General features: G+C 43.1%; 1 protein-coding gene across 2 annotated transcripts in view; it reads right to left on the minus strand.

Moving 5' to 3' along the window:
• VWA8 (von Willebrand factor A domain containing 8) overlaps positions 1 to 26187 on the minus strand; it is a 325814-nt gene that overhangs the window by 3254 nt on the left and 296373 nt on the right. For both annotated transcript variants that reach the window (XM_004759284.3, XM_045076623.1), the window contains 4 exons: positions 17013 to 17138; positions 15205 to 15363; positions 1693 to 1791; positions 441 to 679 (listed from right to left, as the gene is read on the minus strand). In XM_004759284.3, coding sequence (XP_004759341.1) covers positions 441 to 679; positions 1693 to 1791; positions 15205 to 15363; positions 17013 to 17138 — 623 coding nt within the window. The remainder of the gene's footprint in view (positions 1 to 440; positions 680 to 1692; positions 1792 to 15204; positions 15364 to 17012; positions 17139 to 26187) is intronic.

Raw genomic sequence — 26187 nt, forward strand, 5'->3', positions numbered from 1 at the left:
CATCTCTCATACTGGGAAAAGTTTGTTACTTGGATATGATGTTTGCGACTGAATATGATTTGAACATGAAATCATATTTGGAGTAACTGAACTGATTAGAACTGAGCTTGAGACCTCAATGTTCAGTGCCAAATATATAAAACATTGTCTAATTTATCAGTGGACAAATCAATTTGTTAATTATTCTATTGTTGGTTTAAATAGATGAAAAATAATTAATTTAAGACTATTATTGCTCATCCAAATGTAAGAGAGGGCGCTCTGTCCTCTCAACTGGACCACCAGCCCCTCGAGGGTAGCAGCCCTAGTGGGTACTCTTCCCGCTGCCCCCCTCCCTGCCACTGCCCCTTGTAACACCGATCCCATGAGACGGCATGTGTCAGGCAGGTATTCAAGTGTCTCTCTGTTTGTCCTTTGCCGTATCCCGAGGTGGCCCTTACCTGGTTGCTTGATCGCCTAAAGATCCAATGAAAATGGCAAAAGCATTTACTTGAGGGTTGCTTGTCAGGATCTGGGCAAACCTGGCAGGATGTATTCCGTATCGCGACAGGTTTGCATCACTTAAGACGATGACGAAGTACTCGTCGGCTTCTTCTTTGACAATCTCCTTGATGGCATGTTCTGTCCCCTCTAAAGTGTGGTCCCCACTCATGCAGAACTGAGCGTGGGCGTGCATGGTCTGGGAGGAAGAGACGGGGCACAGAAGCCACGAGTAAGAAACTTTGTAAGCAAACATCATGAGAGTTCCATTAATCAGGAGAACGCACAAATACCGATTATTATACTCGAACAGGAAATATCTAAGTGAGCTCTATTTAATTTGCACCTTAGAGGGACAACAGTGCACAGTGATATTTGTATGTGGTTAAGACTTTTGTTAGAAACAGGAAATGTTCCCAGACTCCCCCAGAAGCACTGACTCTTGAAACTCAAGGTGCCACTTAAAGCAAAAAAATCTAAGAAAACATCAAACTTGGCATCTCTCTCTCTCACACACACACACAGACACACACACACAGTGTGTAGGCAGAATTCCACGGTGGTCCCTAAGATTCCCACCCCCTGGCATGTAAAGCCTGCATAGTCCTTTCCCCTTAAAGGTGGGCAAGACCTGTGAGCAGACATGACATGGGAGAAAAATGAGGAATGGGTTGAATTCCTAATAAAGTTGTAACACTAAGCACCGCACTTACAACAACAGCTATGGAGGAAACTTACTTTAAGCTCCTGGTGTGTATGTGTTTCTACTGTAGCTCTAGGTATGTGAAATTGAATTTATCATCAGAAGATACTAAGGACATAAAATTGGGCTTAGAGAGTTCTCTAAACAGGGTCATTCTTTTTCTTTAACTGAAATGTGCAGGGGCTGAGCAGAACTGCAGAGGGTATAGGAGGCGACCCAGGCTGTAGAATACAGATACAATCCCAAGTACACTGAGAATCTGTAGGGAACAATGTTGAAAATTTGTAGGGTGGAGAAAAGGATTTTAGGTGTGATGAATGTTTTCCCAGTTTAATGCCTGAATATGATGAGTGTTTTCCCAGTTTAATGCATGAATATGCCTGTAAAACAGGAAGTCTTTTTCTTTCCTGTAACTCCTGCTGCCTTGGTGAATCTTTTCAGTGATCAGCAGATACTTTACCTAATCTGGTAGAAGTTTTCACAACAGAGAGGTGACTTAATGCATTTACCTTCAGAATTTCTAGTCTTTGCTTATTGTCCTTGGGCATTTTGTTAAGTGGAACTAGACCAATGTTGTAGCCGTCTCCGGAGTGTCCAACGATGTCATACTACAGACGAGAGAATCAGAGAGTTAACAGAACTGTCACCAGACCTGTAAGCCTCCGACTCTCTGGGCGGCCACTAGACATAAGGGCTCCACGGACGGCCCCGGATGGGTCCAGAGAGACAGATGTGTGTTTATCCACAAAGGCAGACAAACTCCAGGCTTCTGGTCCATCCTCTTCTGTGATTTCTGCCCCAACAGGAGGTAGAAAGTATGACGAGGGCTTTGGGCGCTACCAAGAATTCCATTCTTAACTCTCAGGGGAGAGTTCAAAAAAATCACACACACACACACACACACACACAGAGTGGTAGGCAGAATTCCAAGGTAGCACCCAGGATTCCTGCCCCCCAGTGTACAAGGTCTGCATAATCCTTTCCTCTTAAGTGTTAAGTGAGGGCAGCACCTATGAATATGATAGGATGTTGCTTGTGATTATTTATTTTATGTGGCAAAGAGGATTCTGCAGATGTAATTAAGCCTGCTAACCAATCAATTCTGAGTTCATCAAAAAGGGAGATTATCTGGGTGGGCCCAACTTAATCATATAAGTCCTAAAAAGTTTTTTCCAGCTGGTTGCATAAGGGAAAGACAGAGAGACTTGAAGTATGGGGGGATGGGACATGTGAGAATTATCTGTGGCTGAGATGGGGCGGGGGAAGATGGGGATCTAGGAATGACCCTGGCTAATAGCCAGCAAGGAAACTGGGACCTCAATCCTACAATGACAAGGAACTGAACTCTGCCAACAATCCAATGGGCTTGACAGCAGAGCCTCTAGGTCGGAAGCCCAGTCTGACTGACATCCTGATTCCAGCCTTAGGAGATCCTGAGCCGAGAACCCAGCTGAGTCTTCCCAGACTCCCAAACTCCAGAACCAGGACCTGATAAATGGGTGTTGCTTTCAGACGCTATATTTGCAGTTAATCTGTCACACAGCGATAGAAAACACGTAGGTTTTTTTCCCTGAAGGCAAAAGTGAAATGTATTCACCACAGAAATCACAGAAAAGCACAAAAAAGAAGATAAAAATTATTCAAGATCACATTAGTCAGAGATAACATCTGTTAATGTTTTGTTGTGTAAGTTTCGAGGCTTTTATTTCCTTTCAATGTATGTGTAAGAGGTTGTACACTCACACACACACGCGCGCGCCCACACACACACAAACACACATTCACATCTACAGCAACAGAACTTTCAACTGAAATGGATGACGTTCACCATGTGGGTTTTATAATCTGCTTTTGTACTCTAGTGTATGACATATATTTTTTGAATTTAGGAAATACCTTCTTAATTCTCTGTCTCACAATGCATATGAGAAAAGGCCAGAGCTGAGTGGGGTGCAGCATTTTTATGGAATCTGGAAAGAAGTTTGGGACCTTGAAGCAACTCTAACTGGAGCAAGGTGGTTTTTAACTGTTGACTCTGCTCCCAAATTCCCCTCTCCTCTGCCATCTCCCTCTAAGAATGTTCATAATGCTGATGTGAAAGTTAGAAGAGACTTCAGGGTATCTGGGCCAACTGGGAATATGCAAAGAAAACTCTTGAGTGTGGGCAAAGATTTTTGGGAGTATTGGGAATCCCACAGAGGGACAAAATTCCTAAGATTCACTGTTTTCTATTGCCGAACTGACTGCCCACCAACAGCTGTCTTCTGAACACCTAGCATGTGCAAAACATGACTCTAGGTGCAGTAGGGGAATGCAGTAGTTTTCTTTCATGTCTATTCCTTTTTAACTGCTGAGTTCTTTGAGGCCATGCCTTATTCATCTCTGAATTTTAGTATCTGTAAGAATGCCTGGTGTGTTTATTGCAAAGATGCAATCACATTGGGGCAATAAGAAGTCTTCCTTTCCCATGTGGGCTACATTCTTTTACAAATAATCTGTTTGGAAGCTGGAATGCATTTTTCCCCACCATGCGATAAATGGTGGTTAGTCCAAGCTAGCTGACAAAAATCCCTGTACTGGAACCAAAACCATTGTACTTAAAATACAAGACGTAGAAAAACTCCCATCGAAATAATTTTGTGCAAAAAAGAGGGAGTCAGAAGGCAAGCTGAATTCATTGTGGAGTGTTCTGGAGTTGTGCATTTGGGGAGGCATGAGAGTGGAAGTCAAGTTCATGGAGTCAGAGATGTGGCTGTCCTCCCCAGGAGGCAGACATGTCTGCCAAGGGCAAATGCCCAGAGAGAGGAGGGCAGAGGACCCCTTTGACTGAACCCTGGGGAGTATCCTCCTCCGTGGGTGGAAGAAGGACACTGAGCTGAATGGAGAAGACAGGGGAAGCAGCACTTGGTGAAGCAGGATAAGGAGACAGCCGTGGGGAAACTGTCTGTAGGGTCTCAGGGAGGGGTTTGCAACTGTGCTGAATTACGCTAACCACAGCCTTCCCAGAGAATGGTGACTAGTGACCTCTGGGCCTTAGAATCCACAGCGACCTCTGTGGGGAAAAGATCAGTGAAAAGTTTGTGGGATATGAAAGAATAAGGAAACAGCATCTAGAGGGAGTGTTGGGGGACAGCTGTTGGTGCATTTTGTGGGCAGCAGAAAGGGTGTCATGGGGAAGGAGCTCAGAGTCACAGTCGGGCTCTAGTTTAGACAAGGAGGGAGGACACTCCCTTTTCTGAGATTGAAAAAAGGGAGAAAGAATGGGAATGGACAGAGACAAGTGTATAATTGGAAGGGGCAGGTATACGAATGAAAGCCCACGTAAGATATCTAAATATTTAAAAACTATCTATCAGGCTACAGACCGTTAAATAAGATCCTTCTATCCTCCTTCTTTGATCGACAAATACAGATTATAATGACCTGGAGAGCCAGGACTCCTTAAATTCTGTGCAAGAACAGGGTGGTGTGGGCGGCATGGCCCCTGGCTCACAGCCCAGGCCCTTCCCTTGCTGGACTCAGCTCTGTCCCATTCTGTGAGGTGCCTCCTCAGCACACGCGTGCATACCTAGCTCTCTCGCAGCCACACGCCATCATTGCCCTCCACACAGTCAGACCTGGGCCTTACGTCAGGCCCAGGTCTTCACAACATTGGCTAGTCTGCCCTAAGAAGACAGACCTACGAAAGGGACCCCCGCGTAGGCCCTGGAAGCAGGCTTGGGCTCATCTGAGTTTTCTTGGGGAATCCCCGAAACCAGGAGCATGATTGGAAAACTGGCTCTAACTGAACGTACCCCACTGGCCCCACAGAGTCTTAACTTCATGGGAGGGGTATGGTCAGAGAAGAGCCAGAGTAGGGTCTTGCGCAGGGGCTGGGACAATATTCTGGGCTTGGTTTTAATATTTTTAAAAATTAATACTAAAGATGGTACAAAAGAATTGAAGAGAAACTGACCAATACCTTAAAAAAGCTTGATAGCAAATGCTTTTTAGGGATGTAATAAATTCCACATGTGAAAAAGTATCTCCTTAGGATAGTTTGCTATCAGTTTGTGAAAAGGTAACAGAATTTGAACCCTACAAGCTGCACAGCTCTTGACAGTGGCTAACTGCTGTCCTGGCTTCAGTAGGCGCCTAAGGTCCCTGCCTTCAGCAGCAGCATTGGCCCAGATGTGGAGGAAGCCTGCCCGATTCCTCCATGGACACATGCTCGAGGCCCTATCAAGTCTGACGGGACAATGGTCACGGCAGGAACTGTCTCAAGCCAAGACTAAAGTTGTCTTGAGAAGGTGCCAGGCAGACTGGCTTTTGTTAGGAGCCTGGTGAAGTCATCTGTTCGGCGGGATCTTACACAGGAGGGGAGAAGATCGGTTCCTCGAAACTGAAGTGGGTTTCTCTTATTTGGCCGAGGCAACAGGGCTATAAATGTATTAGACGTTTCCCTCCCTATTAACTGAAGGTTGAAATTCTTCCTAATCAGATCACTGTGGATGAACCTCTACGAATAGGTATTTGACCGCGTGGTCTGCTCACCGGGCTGATGTAACTGGTTACCACGAGGAAAAGAGCTGGTGATTAAACAAAGAGCAGCCAAAGTTCCTTCTGGAGGGTCTTTATCAAAACCAGATACTGGTTGATTAAATGCTTCAGAAACATTTTAGTAACTATCCATCTATCATTTGACTGACTGATCTACCCACCTACCATTTAGTTATCTGCCTGGGAGAAGAAAGCTTACTATACTTTTTCACACAAGTGAGATAAAGATAGGTGAATTACCCATCTCTCTTTCTTCCTCCCTCCCTTCTTCCCTTTCTTCCTTCTTCCTGCCCCCCCCCCCGCCTTTCTTTCTTTATGGTAAGGAAAGTGCTATTTGCAGAAGGATCCGCCTTTGTCTATGCTGGGTTAGCACTGCAAAGGCAGAAAAGACACACCTGGGCGCCTGGGTGGCTCAGTGGGTTGGGCCTCTGCCTTCAGCTCAGGTCATGATCCCAGGGTCCTAGGATCGAGCCCCGCATCGGGCTCTCTGCTCAGAGGGAGCCTGCTTCCCTCTCTCTCTCTGCCTGCCTCTCTGTCTACTTGTCATTTCTCTCTGTCAAATGGATAAATAAAATCTTTAGGAAAAAAAAAAAAAAGAAAAAAAGAAAAGACACACCTAAAGAATAGGATGAGGCTTATAAAATGGTTTGCAGGCTCTGGTTCTCATTTTCCAGACAGGCTTGGGAATTATTCTGCGCCCAAAGTAAATAAAATGCTTGAGAGGAATCCAAAGTACGTCCAAATGTGGACCGTTCCCTGGTGTTACTGTAGATCATTTTAAGCTTCCATTAAGACCAATACTTCTATGTCGTAATTATCTAGTATCTGCTCTCCAAGGACCCCAGCGCGTTTCACAGAGAGAAATTTGCTAATCCTCAAAACTGTCTAGGCTAAAGGAAAGAAGTACAGTAACTCATTCATTTCCCTTCTCTAACCCCTGATCCTGCCATTGCCCCTCCCCACCCCCGTCTGGTTCCTGCTGTGATCAGGGCTGACCAGACTTGCCAGGATCTCAAGCACATTCTGCATGTGGAAGATCATGGAGTCATTAAATAAGAACCTCACTGTCATTATCAACCCCCCTAATGTTTAGATCGTAACCTTTTTTGAGCAGCTCAAAATTTATATCGTCATGATTTCTCTACTTCTCAAGGTCTCCCCTGAGTCCTTGTAGAGTCTTGCTTTTAGCACACACACATAAATAATAAACCACAGTAGTAAGGGACAGCCTCAATGAGAGAAGGCCAATTTTAATACTTATTTGCTTTAGAAGCCTGCTTAAATGCCCTTTTGCTGTATTTTCTTTTGAAAACCTCATTCATTTAGAGAAAGGTGTAACAAATGAAAACAAATGCTGAGTTTCAGTCAAAGTCACATTTATCACCAAGTAATAAGGCGGATTTATGATACGGAGATTGCAAAGAGATCTCAGCTTAGAATCAAGAGCTATTAGCGTTTTTAAAAAAGATTTTATTTGAGAGAGAGAGAGAGAGTAAGAGAGAGAATGTGCACGAGAGAGGAGAGGGTCAGAAGGAGAAGAAAACTCCCCACTGATGCACTGCTTGATCCCAGTGCTCCGAGGATCAGGAACAGTGACCTGAGCTGAAGGCAGATGCTTAACCGACTGAGCCACCCAGGCATCCCTAGCATTTTTTTTTTTTTTTTAATGAGTAAGATTTATGTTTAGGTTTCTATGGAGAAGGATAATCATCTGCTAACTTTAGGAGAGGTTATGCTTTATTACACATCCACATTATAACTAGGTATGAGACAGCGTCTGAGGCTATTTTCGAAGACCGACGATGTGTGAAATTCTCATCTCCTTCTAGAAATCCAAGTTACCATTCTAAGATGGCACCACTGACAGTGGGTAGCAAGGCTTAGGAGATGAATATGTGATTTCAAAAGTCAAGAGAAGTGCCAACAGAATCCTAAGGTGTTAGCTAGCCAATAAGTTACAGTAGCTAGTTAACCTTCCATCGTATCATAGAAGTCAATGTAAAAACAGTGATGACCTGAAGGTCAAGGATTCTAGACTTAGCTCTGATGTTAATAAGCTTTCTGACCTAGGGCAAGTCACTTTTCTAAATCTTGTTTCTACCTTATAAATGATGCTGGTATAGATGACCTCTAACATTATATGCTTTTAAGTCACTTAACCTCTCTGACAAATAGGAATAATCTCTGTTTTATCTAACCTCACAGGATCACTGCAAATATAGAGCAATACATTTAATGAGTAGAAGGTCAATGTATACTTTTTCATAGTTTATAAACTGCTTCTATATATCTCATTTCATCTGGATTCTCTTCACAACCATTGGGGTGGGTATTCTTTACCTCATTTCACAGATGAAGAAATGAATGCCTGGAGAGATGAACAGCAATTTCCTAAGGTCAGAAATTGAGTGTTGGCAGAGGTGGGAGCGGAACCCAGGTGCCCTGACTCTCAATCCAAAGTCTTTACCATAGAGAAATAAATAATCATTCCCCAGCTGTTCCCTTCCCTGTCATCCCCTCCACCCCCAACCTCTTTGGTCAATATTTCTACCACAACAATGGAGTCCATTCTGAATTCCTTCATGTCGAACTGACCCAGAGAACTCTGCACACCCTTCTTTGGTCTTATCTTCAAGTTGCAGTAAGAATTTATTTAAAGCCTAAGCATGACAAGATGACCAGCTTCTATTTCCAAATGTGTGAAACATTCCTGAGGCATCGGAAGAAGGTTCATTATGGACACTGAGCTAAGTTGTTGATACAAGGAATTTTCTCAGCAGGTGCCAGTTTGTGAGTCACATCTTTCCGTATCCTTCTGAGAATTAGCCCAGCCTTTTTGACCACGATATCTTTGAGAAGTCATGCCTATTACACCTCACATGAATGATGAGGTGCTAAGGGGAGGAAAAGACAGAGTCTTTTATGTAAACGGTACATTTGCTCCTGAATCACAGCTTTGTCAAAATACTGACTGGGCAGAAATAAAATGGCTGCAAAAAACCAGGGATAAAACATCCACTAAAGGCCCTGAAGTGGCAGTCTGAAGTCCTGGCTTTTTACCACGGAGCTGTGTGACCTTGGGCAAAGGACTTAACCTCTCTGGATCTTGATTTTCTCTTATGTAAAACAAAGAGGTTAGTGAAAATGATTGCCAACACCCCTCCCACTCCCCAGGTTCTATAAAGATACAATGGTTTAGTCTAGAAACAGAATGAAAAAAGTCTGCTTCACTTACTCATAGGAAAATCTGTGCCTTGCTTTCTCTTGTCAAAGGAATGAATCACCTAAATGCACCTGAGGATTGAAGTCTTTTCTAAAAAGAAAGGCCTCAGAGTCTTACAAGAAATAACAATCCGATGTTGGCTCTCTTAGAAGAGCAGTTTTCTAACTGTTTAAAATATTTTTAAACAGTGGAAGTCTTTCTCGAAATGAAATATTGCACAAAAGCCCAGATTATGAAACATCCTGCAAAATCAATATAAGTGGGATTGCTGGGATGGACGGGGAAGGGATAAAAAGTCCTGTCCACCCACCATTGCTCCCCAGCACCCTCCGAGGGTTCCTTGTTACTCCGTTAGGAAACCGTGGCCTTAGAGTATGATTTATTTTCCACAAAAACGATAAATCTGAGGACTTGTTTTCAAAGTGCAACTTCTCGGTAACTAAACAAATCTGTTTTCCAGGGTGTTGCTACTTGAGTGCTCTGAGGAGAAACAGTAATCTAACTTTTGATGAGGTAGAGTACTTTGAAGGAAAAAAAAGGCATTAAGAGCTTTTAGAAAAGGAAGTCTACTTTAAGGTTCCAGTGAAAACATTCTCAGGGGCTTGCAAAAATCCCAAGGAACAAATTGGAATGAAGATAAAGGCAAAGAATGCTTCTGGACTTCAATAAAGTGGTTCACACAACTGTTACTATTGCTCTGTTCGCTTTGGTGTTTCAGTGCTCTGTGAACATTAACAATTTTGTTGATTATAAGATTAGAGGAGTTTATAATGATTACTAGCAAATAATGCTATTCTTGTCTGAAGAGACTGACCGTAAATGCTGTCCCTGAAAATAACTGAATGCAGTTGGTAGACCAATTATGAGAAACTTAAAGCTCCAGATGGCTCTGAAATGTGTCCTGCCACGGCATTATCTTTTCTTCTCGGTGATTCTTACTTGAGGATCCTTGTGGTTTGGCACGGACCATGCTAAGATGGAACAGAAAGTGGAGGCGGCCTCCCAGTGAGCCTCCTGGACTAGGCTATAATGACCCAGGGCTGTGGAGCTGAGCCCGAGCCAAACAAGACACACAGAGACGCCAAGAGAGAGGTTTTGGGGAAGAGCCCAGATCACCAGGCCAGGCCAGTGGCTTCTGAAGGTTTCAAAGCAAATACAGACTGGACACCTTGACAAAGGAGGGAAAACTGGAGGCGGCCCACTTTGAGAGCCATCTGGAACTGAGGAAGGGGGAGTCTCAGAGCACACTGCTAATTCTTTAAGATACCACATGCGATGGCCTCCTGGGCTACGGAATATAAAGTTTTCACTAGGAACTCCTGAAACTGTCATTTGCCTGTGCATCATTTTATATTTGCTGAGAAAGTTACATACTTTCACTTGCTATTCCTAGGCCTCATGTTTTTCTCACAAATGAGAATGTGAACACACAGAGGAAGGGAGCTGAAGGTGATCATGGGCGCACAGATACAGAAGCGGGGGAATGGGGCATGCTGGATGTACACGCATTGAATATCTCTGAGAAGATACCACAAAAATGTCCACTCACAGTGGTCACCACTGCAGGGGGCCGCGGGAGCTGAGGTCGCACTCTCACTCTTCTATGCATGTTTAATTACATGTTCAGTTACAAAAAACGCTCTCACAGAATGTCAGTAGGCTCCATTCCACCACCTTCTCACCGTTGACAAAGGACACCCGGGAGCCCCAGCAGAGACTGGGGAGCCAGTGGGCACTCAACATCACAGACATGTTGGCAGGGGTGGTGAGATTATTATATGAAGTCTCCAGGGCACCCAGCGTCAGGGGAGGGGGCGGGGCAAAGCCTGTCGGGGGTTCTGAAAACACAGGGAATAGTGGCACAAGGTAAAAGGTGCCGTGAGGAAACAGCTCGATGAATCCAGGATGAAGGACGTGCTGCAAGACAACCGATCTGAACTCTCATGAGAGCCCCCATCCGGAGAAGCCAAGAGGGCAGTGGCAGGCGAGGTGGGCTAACAAGACACTGCAACCAAGAAACAAGTGTGGGGGGACGCCTGGGTGGCTAGGTTGGTTGGGCGGCTGCCTTCGGCTCGGGTCATGATCCCGGCGTCCTGGGATGGAGTCCCTCGTCGGGCTCCTTGCTCAGCGGGGAGCCTGCCTCTCCCTCTGCCTCTGCCTGCCATTCTGTCTGCCTGTGCTCGCTCTCTCCCCCTCTCTCTCTCTGATAAATAAATAAAATCTTTAAAAAAAAAAAAAAAAGAAACAAGCGTGGGCTTTCACTGGATCCTCGATTGTGTGTGTGTGTGTGTGTGTGTGTGTGTCGCGGGGAGACCAACTGGAAAAGACAGTTCTGGGAAACACGTATGGTGGTGAGCACAGAGTAATGTAAGGAACTGCTGAATATTTTCCATGCTGGAATATAACCCTGTGGGTTCACTATGCTTCCAGAAAAAAAGACACCCCTGAGATAGCTGGGGAAAGTGAATTTGGATTGGATGCTAGAAGTATTACAAAATCACTGATAATTTTCTAAGGTGTGATAATGGTATTGAGGTTGTGTTGGAGAATGTCCTCACTGTTAGGAGAAGCATAATCAAAGATTTGGAGGTAAAGCATTATAACATTTCGGGTTTCCTTTCAAATGATTCAGAAGAAGGAAGAGCATATATTTAGAGAGAAACATGAAGCAAATGAGGGAAAATACCAGCAATTGGCGAATCTAGCAAAGGCACATGGGTGCTCATATTACTGTTCTTTCAACTTTTCTGTAGGTACACATGTCTTCCAAAATAAAAAAGTTGGGAAATAAAGGGGAAAATTTAAAAACTAAATAAAAAGTACCAGAAAGGGAAAACAAACAGAAGGGGAGTCCTGGCCCTATCCTACTGTCTCCCCCAGCCTTCTGACTTTGGGAAAACTCCTTTATGTTCCTGGGTCTTGGTTTCCTGTGTGAGGAACGAGGCAACTGAGTAAATGACCTGGGAAAGCTGTCCCCTTCTGAAGTCCATGGACACAGTGAGGAAGGCGACTCTTGTGCCTTTCCTGTCCTGCCTCTCCCCGGGCCTCCATGTCCTTGCCCCAAAACTGCTTTTCCTCAAAGAGCTTGTTTTGTGAAGTCTTAATGTCTTTTCCTTTTGTTGGAAAGATTTGAATGCACTGGAGACTTTCTGTGCTCTTACAAAAGTTCTAAAGGAACTGTAATGAATGTAAGGGGTATGTCTGTAAGTACGAGAAAATGCACAAACCCCAAACAATTACAGTGCTGTCTATTAAGAATCTAATAGCATAAAAAAAAAAACAAAACCCAAAGATATTTCAAACTTTGAAGAAGTTTATCTTATCTTGGTGTCTTGCTATAATTTCTTGCTCTAAATAGTGACTGGATTTGGTAATAATTTATTTTACCACAGTTACTTATGGTTATCTTCTCAGTGTATCTGTGGTTTTACTGATAAAGACTGAGGAAATGGTTTGTACTGTGGTGGGAATCAAAGACTATCAGCAAAATACTATCAGCAAAATACTACTTTGGGGGTGATACCCCGAAAGGGGGGATGTCTGGAGAGGAGGGAACTCTGTTCATGCCTCTGTGACCACATGTCTCTCTCAAATCTTCGATTTCTGTGTCCCCCTCATTACGCTCTCAGCTCACAGATGGCAGGAAACTCGGCACCTGGCAGAGTACTCTGCTTTTAGCAAGTGCAAAATCTAGGTTAGTCATTTTATGAAAATCCAGTACATCATATGGCAGCAACTTGTAATTGTCAATTAGAAACAAAGCAAAACAACATCTGGGACATGATCATTTCCGTGTGTGTGTGTGTGTGTGTGTGTGTGTGTGTGTTTGCAGTTTTGGTGCAGTATGTCCAGTCTCATTAATAGTTGTTCCAAACAACAGACTTTTAATAGTGAGAACTGGACAAATCTCGATCTCTCTGTACACTCCGCCGTGTGAGACGGAAGGAAATATTCAGCGTGTCCCATGATAATCATGCCATCTCCCTGCAGGCTGTGGGAATGGCTCTCTGAACCCCCTATTAGCTTTGCCACCTTCTGCCTTCTAATTCTTTACCCAGTCTTGGGGAGCTGTGTCCATCGATCTCCTGGTGAACTCCTAAAAAAAAAATCTTTCTAAAAACTTAGAAGAAGTAATTTTACCTGTCAGAGCAGTCCTGTTCTCAAAGGCACAGAAATCCTTTTCCTAACTGGAAATTTTATTCTGGATAATATGAACACATCTGCCAATTTTATCATTTTTATTTATTTATTTTTTAAAAAAGATTTTATTTATTTATTTGATAGAGAGAGACACTGACCGAGAGAGGGAATACAAGCAGCCAAAGTGGGAGAGGGAAAAGCGGGCTTCCAGCTGAGCAGGAAGCCTGATTGGGGCTTGATCCCAGGACCCTGAGATCATGACCTGAGACAAAGGCAGATGCTTAACAACTGAGCCATCCAGGTGCCCCAGGTATGGCAATTTTAATAGTGATGTGTTTGCTACCATCTATAATGGAGCAATATCTCCATATAACTCAGAGGAAGCTGAGGAACACAGACCTTCATGATTCACACAAGAGGCAGTTGGGCTGATGCCAATATTAGCAGAACCCAAGGGTGTTAAAGCATTTATTGAGATTCATGCGGTTGTGATGGATGGATGTTTAACCATCCCCTCTCTGGTCATCCATGGTCCAAGAGATTTAGGAATTATACTCAACCTCCTACTAGAAAGGATCTAAAATATTTTCAAGAAAACCATAAAAAATAAAAAAGTAAAAAATCAAAATAAAGAGAAACTTACATCTGAAGGGACAGAGGGTCAGGGGAAGGAAAAGGCTGAATACCAGGGCACAAGCCACAGGCCGTAAAGCTGTCACCACTGGTCTTTGAGTTTGGCTCTGAGTTTCTGGCAACTAAAACCACGAGGGATAGTTCAATGGTTTTCAGGAATCACAGGGGGAAATGGAAACGCACCCTGTTCTTCGAGGGAAGCAAAGCTGCTCCCTACATGGAAAGTCCATGTTCTATCTGTATTCGCATTCTGCCCCTGTACAGAGTCTGGTAACCCACTCCCTGGGCAAAGCCACCTTTTCCTACCACTTTATTTGAAGAAGAATCTCTCATGCAGAGCTTCATACAAGGGACCCCTGGAGGCCTGGAGCTCTAAAACAGGCTTCCAGTAAATGACGTGATAGGTTCCATCCATCTGTTTCTATCATAACATGCAGGCATGTCTCAGGACATCGATCGTACGGGTGGGATGTTGAGCTAAATAATGATCTACGACTGCCTATGTCTGCAGGACACCGGTGATTCTGAACACAATCTAGAATACCCATGGCTAGACCATGTACCTGCTACATGTGTCAGCACATACATCATTTCTCTCTGCCGCACTTTTGATATTAACCACATAGCATGTGATATGTCATCTGCTCTGGTAAAGGCCAGAGGGCAGGTAGTTAAGAGGGGACTGCTTGGCTCACCTTGGGTGGCCACCTGGTTATGGGGCATCCTTCTCCACATTCTGACCTCTGAAGGAGGACTCTGAGCGAACCGAGCAACCACAGAAGGACGTAGTTTAAATGGGAGACTGCATTTCTCCCAGGGTTGCTGTCTTCATTGTTGAGGGTCCTCTATTACTGTGTAATCCTTGCCCACATGGAAAGGCACAGCATGGCTGAGAATAATGCTCTTTGAGGGTATTCTCAAACCTTGGGATGCTGTCTGCTTGGCGATGAGGCAAGAATGGGGTGTGGCGGGAACTATGATGAGGAGGGAGGCTCTGAGAAATTTGGGGAAGAGACTTGTGGTGTCTCTCTATGCCCCCCCCTTTAAAAAGATTTTATTTATCTGACAGAGAGAAAGATCACAAGTAGCAGAGAGGCAGCCAGAGAGAGAGGGGGAAGCAGGCTCCCTGCTGCGCAGACAGCCCTATGAGGGGCTCGATCCTAGATCCTGAGATCATGACCCGAGCGAAGGCAGAGGCTTAACCCACTGAGCCATGCAGGTACCCCTCTATGCCTATTTTTTATGACTAACATCACACGTATAGTGCAGTGCTCTCTTCTGGAGTCATCAGTCCTTTAAATTGTATTGGTCCTTTAAATCATTTTCCTGATAATTACGACAGATAAAATAAAAGGTTCTCTTTCGCTATGTGGTAAGTGACCTGATGAGGAGAGGATTTTTGTGCACTCATCATGCCCTACGTGGGGGGACCTCTTGGGCAGATGTGGTCAGTGATGCCTCTCATCAGTCTTGGTTCATGCCATACCTTGAACTTCTCTTCATAGTTCTCGAAGGCTTCCATGACCATACACATGGCCTCCATCGAGCGCTCCAGCCGTCCATCCACCCCGTTAAAGCGGTACATGCTGCCAGACACATCGACCACCAGGCGCAGGCGCTTGGGTTTCTGTTGGGGGCTGCCCAGCTGAGCGGGGAAACAACAGAACAGGCTTGTGAAAACCACCCCTGGTTGCTGTTGCGAGGGGCCCATAAAGGCCTCAGAGTGCCAGCCGTGGGGCAGACCGCTCAGCTGGGGGCTCGGCAGGGTGCAAGGCTGACCTGGTAGGTGGAAAGGATTGTATTTCAGTAAACGGGACTGCAAACTCAGGCTGGTAGTTGAGGCCATATGGGAAAGATTTTCCTTTCGAATCTGGTCCTTTCAAGGCCTAACCTCAGCTAGTAAAACCGCCTTACTGAGGCTATTACTCTTAAAAATAATAATCTGGAAAGATAGAAACCCCAACATGTCATTTTCATGTCATGCCTCGGAGTCAGTTACACTAGCAAGATTGAGTTATTCTGGAAGGCCACATCGATTTTACTCCTACCTGTTATGTAGTAACCTGCAAATCATTTTTCCACAAAGCCCGCCAGTAATGTCAGATTCCTAAAACAAGGCTATGGGAGAGGGGGGGGTCTGGCGAAGAACTGAGGGAATATGTTTCCACAGTATCTTCTGTTATTAGTAAGCTTTCATGTTTCTCTTCCTTCCAGTTCCTGCATTACTACTCCTCGTTACTCTTCTTGGCCGTTAAAGCACGAAAGTAGCATCCAACCATACTTGAGTGACAAATGTCAATTAAAATGTGAAAATCTTCTGAGTTTCAGTTTGATTCTGGACTCATGCCTGCCAGTTTGCAGAATTAAAAACAAAAATATGTTTGTCAGCTTTACTTACAGGAAAAAAGGAAGAGGAAAATTTCCAGATTATTCTGTCATTATACACCCACTGACATGCATGAAAGCTAATGAGCATGGTCGGTAATTTTCAAAACACAGAGTGGGTATTGGAGGGCAAAATTCAATATATTTCTTTAAAAACTTGTTGAGTGTCTAAAACGAAAAATAGTGCCACATATGCTTCCATGACCACTCGCAATTCAGATATATCTGAACACGGCTGTTGACCGCGATGAGTCAGTAAAGAACATAGTTGTTGACTCACGCCAATGACACAGAAGTGAGTACAGCCCAAATTACCAAAAGATCCTTTCTGAATAAACATCTAAATGGAGCGAGTGACTGCCATTCCCCACCAGTCACCGCACCCCCAGCTCTCAGCAGCTGCTTGGCAATTCTGGTTATTCTGGGACACAGAAGATCATAGAGAGCCCTCCAAGAGGAGAGCTGCAATATTTCACCTACTGCCATTTTATGTTTGCCCCTCTGTAGCAGATATTTTAATATCAGGGCTGTCGAAAGCTTTACATACTGTGGTTGGAACTACTGAAGGGAGAGTTTCTTATTTTCTAAAATTTTCTTCAGGTATAGGATGAACAGACCTTTAAAGAAGGCCACCAAGATTGCTCTAGAACACTGGGTGTCTTCCATTTCCCTTCCAGGGGCAGATCTGCTCTGTGTCCTAGGAGCTGAACTGCGTGGACAACATCAGCCTCTCTCTCAGCTGTTAGCTTCTGGTGGAGTCTGTGGATGGGAGGCCCTGTCAGGAGATCAGGTTGCCATAATCAGGGTTTATGGCGTTTTGACAAAGATGGCAACTCAAGAAAGCATTTGTCTGTCTGTAATGAGGGCTGGACTCTACAGACCGGAGGCTACTCGTGCACCATTACTTACTTGTGGCTCCAGCTCGCCCCGGCGTTTGTAGATGGCTTTTTCTCCAGTCAGCCCATCAATGATCTTGGCATCATCTAGTTCTCCTGTAGCTTGGTGTCTTAGCCACTGTCTTTCTTTACCTTTAGCCTACAATGACACACACATACACAAATTCTTATTTTAATGACTTCTGGAGGGTACCTGACACACTCTCTGCATGAAAAACAGGAAACACACCCAGGATCTTTTCAAGTAAGTGATATTTCTGCAGGAACACACTTTAATTGACGGACTGGTTTCTGCTCTGCTGATAAAGAATGCCCTTTGGGTAGATTTCATCTGTTTTAATCATTTTAACACAGGGGATGATAAAATGAGCCCATTTAAAGCACATGAAATGGGAAAGCAGTATGCAAATGAGCCCTTGAGAGATGTGCACAGCCCAGAAATGCAGTGGTGATACATTTCTTATGCATATTCTGTCACAGTACTTCTGGCAAATTCCTTAGGTAACAAAACAATCAGCGTGAACTTGTTAACATTGTCTGCAGGCACAGAGAAAATGTGATCTTCAGAACTCTTCCTTTTGGAAAAACAATTTGTTATTTGAGTTCTCTGTGATTTAGGGTGCAATTGGAAACAGTTGAAAGTAATAGTTCATGAATGTGTTGCGTCCCCCATGACCCTCTGATGAGATATTGTCTGAATTACTTTCCCAAAGGTATCGCTACATGATACAATGACTTACAACTATGCCAGGTGGACCAAGATGGTAGTTAAGAACAGTGGAGAAGGACAATATCCCAAATCAAGGCACGAGTCTGTTATAGCCAACGACGCTATTTATATTAAGAAGTAGGAGGAATAGCTAAAATATTTTCATGTGTGCAAACGAGAGTGGTAGTTAAGATCAGAGTCTGGTTCCCATCCTCTCTTCACCATGATCAGATATATGACCTCAAGCAAGTTACTTAATCTGTCTGCATTTCAGTGTCCTCAATTCTAAAATAAGGGTAACACTAGTTCCAACTTTGAGTTTTTGTGAAGAGTAAATGAGATACTACATTAGCTGAAAAGCCTGGAAATCCATGTCAGCTGTTACCATGATCGTTGTCATCATCATCAAGTCAGACACATTATGGACAACTAAGCCCAGATTAATTTAAGCACACTTCCATCACCATTTCAGGTAGAGTTTAAGTTTAAGGAGGTAGCTTAATGACAGCACTGTTATTGAAAATACGAAGTCAAACTTTAGGCAGCCCGGACCAACCACTACACAAAGAAGCTCCAGACACTCTACCTCTAGGCAGGACTACCTTTATTAATTTCTTATTCCTGATACCCTTGCTGCAAACAGGTGCAAAATCCCCTCATTTGAATACAAATATATTAATGTGAGCATGACACAGAGACACTCCTAAGCCACCAGCATAAAGAGCTTACATTTGGTGGGCAGTTAATTCCAGGAATTAGTTTAGATGTGCCCCCTAGATCTATGTTCTTCCCTAATACGTGTTTTTGGTGAGAACACCATAACCTTATAGGAAAATGGGATTCGTTGGCGCATAGCTCAATGAACTCATGAAACTCTATGAGATAGGTATACAGCTTCAGGTGGTAGGAGGAAGGGGTGAGCAGAGTCTTCTAGAATCCTTTCCTCCTGGACTCTGGATCAGACAGACAAGTCTGACAACACAATGCTGGCCTTCTCAGGCTCCCTCCCCTGCAACAGTGATTGGGACCTGGCTCCTCTTTCCTCTTCCCTATTATGCCTGAGGTCTAGAGTGGATCATTCTTCATGTTTTCAGGATGCTTTATGCAAGGAGATGCATTTGGGGCCGAACACTGAGGTACCTTTCCATCCTGAGATTCTGTGATCCTTGGAGATACCAAACCGCAGAGCACTGGCTTCTAGTGCCTTTCATAGATGAGGACAGACCCTCACAGACCAGTCTAGACTGGGAACATAAGGACCACAGAAAGTACAAGAGAATGTGGTAGCAATAGTTAGCTGTCATCAAAGTGGCACTTAGAGCTGGGTTTAAGAGGAAGATGGGATTACAACAGAAACAAGATTACATGACATGTCACAGAACAGCTGTGCCACTGTTACCATTAAGCCTCAATTTCTGAAGTTTCATCAATGCGTTGACAAGACAATGACATTGAAGAAGTTCAAGGGAAACTGTTCGGTTTCCAGTGATATGTAATTCAACTAAGTATAATATGGAACTTTCAGTTCAACAAAATCGGAAATGGAGAATGCATCACAGTTTCCAATAAGGCTAGAAAGTACACATCAGTCCTAAAGGATTCAAAGAGGTCTGAATCATGAGCATCGGTTATTAAAAAAGGAAAAAAAAAAAGCACTGTGTCACTTTGTAGCTCCTCCCTGTTTTACTTTCTTTATCCTTATCACTGTTTACAAATGTCTGATTTACCTCTTTGTCTCTATTATCTATCTGTTCCATTAGAAAGTCAGACTTATGGGGTAAGAGCCCTTCCTGCACCATCTAGAACAGTGCTTCATACGAAGTTGGTGTTTGATAAAAATTACTGAAACTTGATTGCTACTATAAAACATTACATGATAACCATATAAAAGCATGTCCATACAGTATTATCTCAATGTATATGTATCTACATTATATACATGCAAGGAAAAATATGTGGGAGAAAATGAAAGTATTAAGAGTCATGGTTATTTTGGGGTTGTGATTTATGGGCAATATTGTTTTCTTCCCTTAATTTCTGTATTTTCCAATTTCCTCCCTCCCTTCTTCCCTCCCTCCCTTCTGTTCCAGAGAGTAGGAGAGCACATGCAAATGCACGAGCTGGGAATGGGGGGAGGGAAAGAGAGAGAGAGGGAGAGAATCTCAAGCAGACTCCCATGTTGAGTGCGGATCCCAACAAGAGGCTCAATCCCAGGACCTTGAGATGATCATGACTTGAGCTGAAATCAAGAGTTGGACTGTTAACCAATCGAACCACCCAGGCACCCCTTCAGTTTTAATATAATGAACTCATGACTTTCTAAAACCTGAAACAAAAATAAGTTTTTTTTCTCAAAAGGACTTGAAAATATCCTTTTGTGTTTTTATGAAATATGCCTTTGAGACTAGCATAGAGAGCAAGTCTTCTCAAACTTCAATGTGCATACAAATAACTTAGGGATCTTGATAAAATGCAGTGTTTGATTTGGCCGTTTTTGTTCAGTAGGTTTGTTAACAACTGGTCCAAGAGCACTGTGGAATTCTTTTGCTAATAATTAGTGAAAATGGTCCCCTTTTAGAGGGCCTTCTTTTTAGGAGACCTATTATTGCCCATGATAGGGAGGCTGCAGAATTGTAAAATAAATGCTTTTCCTTTAGAATATTATATTTGTCTGCTGTCTCTGGATTCACCATCATGGAAGAAACTAGGGATTTTAGGTCTTGATTTTCTTATGCCAATGTTGCTTCTTTTCCTAGATACAATTATCATTCCCTAAGGTGCTCTCTAGATTGAAGATGATTTCCATTATGTGTGCCAACTGAAGGAAAAGAATTTAGTAAAATTTAGGGTAAGAGTGAGGGAAGGAATCTGCTTTTTCCAATAAATCTGCTCTGCCTTTCTTCCTTTTTTTGGATGAACTTTTAAAATTGAAGTACAACATACTTGTAAGTCAAGTGCATACATCTGAAGTGCAGAGCTCAGTGACCTTTAGAAGTGAACACCCCAATGTAGCCACCTATACCTCCACAGCGCCCCCAGGGCTCCTTCTGGAATTTCCCACTTCTGCCAGCAGGGCTTAGGTTCTCCTGGCTTTGGACTTCATAAAAATGGTGTCACGCAGCATGTGCTCTTCTGTGTCTGGCTTCTCTGGCTGCACATGGCTGCTGTCAGGTTACCTGTGCTGCTATGTGTGGCAGTTCTTTAATTCTCGCTCGCTGCTATAGTGATAGCTAATCCTACAATTTGGTCACAATTTATCCACTCTACAATGGCACTGTTTCCACTCTGGGGCTATGAAGAAGAATGGCACCAGGAGTGGTCCTGAGCATGTCTCTTGGAGTAGATGTGTGGGTATTTCTGTTGGACAGGAATCCTGGATATGTTCAGCTTTAGGAGATACTGCTAAACAGCTTTCCAAAGTGTTTTTTCCAACTTATATTCCCATGAGCAGTAGGAAGGTTTCATCTGCTCGTACCCTCACCCACACTTGATATTGATGGCTTAAAAAAAAATTGTTAGCCATTCTGGTGGGTATATAACATGTTCCCTTCCTTTTTATTTTTATCTGTGGAAAAATGAATTTTGGTTCTGAGGGTCACTGATATTTTTAGGAACATGAGCCAGTAGTTTTTGTTTTTGAGAAGTGTAAAGTATGTACTAGTCTTTTGACCCAGAGCTACTGGGCACAAAGTCATTTTATAATAGTAGCACTATTCATTAGTTTTCAAGTCTAGAACTTGCAGATAAATATGGCCAGATAATTTGTTATCTGCCATCTAGCCAGCCCACCAATTTTAAGAAACTCAAAACAGGAAGAGGCCTGTCAGAATGGATACTCTTGGAGGCAAGGGGCTGGAGGGGGAGTGCTTTAAAAACTTACTGTGGGCTGGAAAAGAAATATTTATTATTATGGACTGTGTATTTTATGGGACTCACTGAGATACGTCCTTATCTAGTAAGTTCCTACTGGATTTAAAGATATGCTTTTATGTATAACAAAGGTCCAAACATGAGCTTTATAGTATATTCATTACATGAAGCTAAGTATTCTTATAAATATGTCCATCTGTTTTGGCTCATACAGTAAGTTCATACTAATGAGAATATTAAATATAAAGCTAGGTTTCACTAGTAAAAATCTACATTACAGACTTTCTAGAAAAGAAACACAGTTTTATTATGTTCATGTAAAGAACACCTACACTAATTGAAATGCTCAGAGGATGACATATTCTGGTTAACTTATTTTCTGGGAAATAACTGGTTAACCAGAAAGGACATCCATACTTATCTGTGGCAGTGGGGACCTTAGGAGGAAGACACTTGACAAAAACCAATTATCTTGTGGTTTGTGACACCTGATCTTGTGATTTCAGCACTGAAAGTATTCTGTTTAATCTTAAGTCTTTGTTTATCTGGGTTGTGGTCAATCAGGACTTCCTTTATCTGCAAACTCTACAAGTAAGCCGATTTTCTATTATGCCTTCACAATTTATTTAATGAGGAAATTAGAAAGATTTAAGTGGCAATTTTTATAGAAAGCACATACATTCTACAGAATAAAACATATAGATGATCATCACTAAATACTTCTTGTAGCTCAGTCAGTTTTAAGTTCAGCTTTCAGCTCAGGTCATGATCCCAGGGTCCTAGTATCAAGTCCCGCATCGGGCTCCTTGCTCAGTGGGGAGCCTGCTTCTTCCTCTGCCTCTGCCCGCCACTCTGCCTGCTTGTGCTTTCTCTCTCTGAGAAATAAATAAATAATATCTTAAAAAAAAAAAGGAATTCTAATTCCCTTTCTCATTGGCTGCATATTTAAACACATATGCTTATTTTTTATATATGTATGTGTGCGTCTACATATTTACCTCACAATTATTTTCAAAGAGAGTACTTAAGTGACATATATTTAAAGTCTCTGAATATCTGAAAGTGTCTTTCTGATCTCCTTGTACTTTGGTGAGTACAGAATTCTCAGCTCACATCCCCAACCCCCCACCCCTGTGCCCCAAATCCTGCAGATGTTTTTTCACTATCTTCAGGCATTCAACATTTCAGAGACAACTAATATAAGATTACATTTTTTCTAACGATAGCTTGTTTTCTGTCTGCTGGGCTGCTTTTAGGATATTTTCTTTGTTTTGGAAATGTTAGCGTTCCGTGAGGCTGCGGTGAGGCACTCTCTCTTTGGATTACTTTCGCCAGGTCCTCAGTGAAATGTTTTTCGTTCACAGAGCTGGGACTGTCTTTAGCCCAGTACAGTTTGTTGTTGTTGTTGTTGTTACTCTGATTACTGTTTATGAGTTCTTTTAGGTCCTCTCTGGGAATATCACTGGCTCATTCGGCGTGCATTTACTAATGCTCACGGTGTGCCAAGGTTCCTGCTTCTCAGGAGGGCTCCTGGTGTGGTGTGTTAGCTTTCATTGATCAGCTTTCTTTTGGTTTTTATCTCTTTACTGCCTCTACAGTCTGGAGTAACAACTCTGGAGTAACAACTAAGTCTGTTAGTACTTAGCCTGAAGACTAGACTGAGTCTGTTCCTTCTACTTTGAAGGTAAATTTCAGTTTTGGGATTGTATTTTTAGTTTTTTTTTTCTTTTTTAAAATAATCTTTCCTTGTTGCATTCAACTCCCTTATTATTCCTGCTTGCTTCTTAGCCAGACTTTAAAAAAAGAAAAAAATCCATGCCTTGTTTCACATACTTCAAGTTTCTTTGACTTGTGAGAGCACAAAGCAGATGTTTTCGAGAACTCTGGTGTTTTCTGAAGAAAATACTCTAGCCCAGCAGCATCACCTTCCCCTACATCTTGGATGCATGTCACTCTACCTCACTGCAGAATCCTCTCTTAGATCCCATGTTACTTTGTTCGTGGGTGTCCCTACTCTTGAATGATGAGACGGCTTTATAAAAACCATTTGGGAACAGACTGGGATCTGACTCTCCTTGCTCGCACTGACTTGCCAATTCGTTATAACCAGAGCTCTCCTTCAAGATTTTAACTGGCATTCTTACCTGAATTGAATCTACACTACTTAACTCAGGAACTCAGTAGGGAAAAGAGCTGGAACTGTGGACTGTCACAGCATGAGGACGTTATCTCCACATCATTTCTTACTTTGGTTTGGAAAAGCCATCACAAGGGCCCACTTGGCATTTGTCTGATCTCATCTTCAAGCCAAGTATAAAGTTAACTGGTCTGGCCCCTTCCCCAGTGTTACTCCCTCTCCAGCCTTCTGTCTGTTGTAGCCACCGCCTAAAATCGAGACTTCCCCACCCCCACTGCTCTTGGTGTTGCTGCCTTCAAACTGCTGCTGCTTGGCCATGACCACACGGAGGTGAAGTGATCTGCTCCTCACCGGCTTGAGGGCTCTGGCTTCCATTCCCTGCCTCTCTGTGTAAGGGAGACCGATGTGATTCTACTGGGTTTCATGCACTTCCTGGCTAGTAATGCTATTTCTTAGGGAGGTTTCTGAGTTGTCACTAGTACTGTCATTCATAGGGCCTCATCACACTCCCTTTAGCAAAAATTCCTCAAAGCTTCTTGCATGTCACATGCAGTCTTCCCTAATTTCTCCTGTCATATGCGTTTTCACCATTTACAACATTTTGCTATTTTAACATGTTCATAGTCATCTGGTGAAGACTGAGCTCAAGCAGCCTGGAAGTCAGGACTGTACTTTTAGGCTGCACTTGGTTGAAGTTCTCCCTCAGGGGCCACTAAGGCCAGGTACTGAGTGATGAGCCATTTGTGTGCTAAGAAGAGTAACTGGCATTTTCCTGTTCTCCCTGAAATGCAGACGTGCCCTGATGTGGCCGTTTCCACCTTTCCTCTCCATTTGCTCTGTACTCTCACATTAGCCAACACACCTTTTCTCTCGGCTTGGGTTGTTGCCCCATACAGATGACCTTAAAAATGTAGACATAGATATATATACAGATACGCAACCTCTCTGGTCCTAACCTTGTCCCTGAACTCCAGATTCACGTCTTAAAATCTTTCAATATCATGCTTGACATTTTAAAGTAGGTGTCCCAGGAGTGAGAAAACAGGACATCCAGACCAAACATCTGCTTTCTCCACAAGCCTCTCCTCTTCCTGACTTCCCTATCGCTGTTCTCTAGGGCTTGAAAACCTTACCATTCCCCTCACCTCACCTTCAATCAGTCACTGTCTTCCCTTCCTACCTCCAAACTGTCCTGTCCTTTCCATTTTCACTTCCATGACTCTGGCTCAAGTTCTTATCACTTCTTGCCTGGATACTGAAAGTAATTTTAATGATTTCATTTCAGGGTTTCCCCACTTCTCTCTTCTACGATACTTTCTCTCTCTCTTGCATTTAGGAGGTTAAGAAGCCTCCTAAAGAAGGTGCAACTTTACAACTCCCTTTCTCAGGCATGGTCACACTCCTTGCTGATTATGGAATACAGTCAGCACGGTGCTCAAGGCCCTTGGGGGTTCAGCTTCCCCTCGTTTTTTTCTCCTGCTATCCACCGTCCCCAGCTCCATCCCCAAACTCTGAACTCTAGTCCTTCTGGACTGTTGTCATTCCCCAAACAGCCTTGTATTCAAGGCTTCTTCCTCTGCTCATAGGTTCCTTCCACCTAGACCAGAGCTATGCAGACTGCCCTTGGTGAGTAAACACTTGCTACTGATCCATGAGGAAATAAGTTACAGAAGTGAACAGCAAGAATTTAAAAATGGCATGGCGATTTGACAGAGTGCTTTTATGTTTGCTGAATCTAATATTAAATAATACGGGTTTGTATCTTGTATGTTCATTTTTACATCTTTTCTTCAGGAGTTCATTTCTATTTTATTTTATAAAAGCATTAGTTCAAGGTCAATGAACAAAACCTGGCCTCTCTCCAAGGAAGGTTTGAGAAGCTCTGGTCAAGACTGTTCCTCCATCCCCATCCTGAGAAGAGCTGCCATCGAAACCATGCTCATCCCTCACGGCCCAGCTCAAAAGGCATTTCCTCTTTTTCCCTAACTGCACAGTCTAGAAATTGATCACACATTTATCTACATAACATGGCGCTGTATTTAAAAGACCCCTGTGCCATTTACCATATTGTGTCTTCTATTACAACTACACATGTATTTTTTTTTCCTTAGTCATTGAAGGCAAGAAATCTTAGGCAAAAGAGATACTCAACAAATGTCTACTGGATGAAATGCAGTTATTATTAATTAAATAAAGGGAATGGGGAAATGCTTTCCATTCTTTACATATGAACAAAGTGGGTGCTCAGAATGAAGTCTAAATTCTTTGCCTGGCACCGACCTGCCTCTTAGCTCCAAGTCCTTGGGTGCATTTTACACTAAGTGGAATCTTTTTTTTTTTTTTCCCGAAGATTTTATTTTATTTTTTATTTTTTAAAGATTTTATTTATTTATTGGACAGAGAGAGATCACAAGCAGGCAGAGAGAGAGAGAGAGGAGGAAGCAGGCTCCCTGCTGAGCACAGAGCCCGATG

The sequence above is a fragment of the Mustela putorius genome, unplaced genomic scaffold (genome assembly GCF_011764305.1).
Source record: "Mustela putorius furo isolate JIRA1106 unplaced genomic scaffold, ASM1176430v1.1 tig00000179_pilon_pilon_pilon, whole genome shotgun sequence".
Lineage (NCBI taxonomy): Eukaryota > Metazoa > Chordata > Mammalia > Carnivora > Mustelidae > Mustela > Mustela putorius.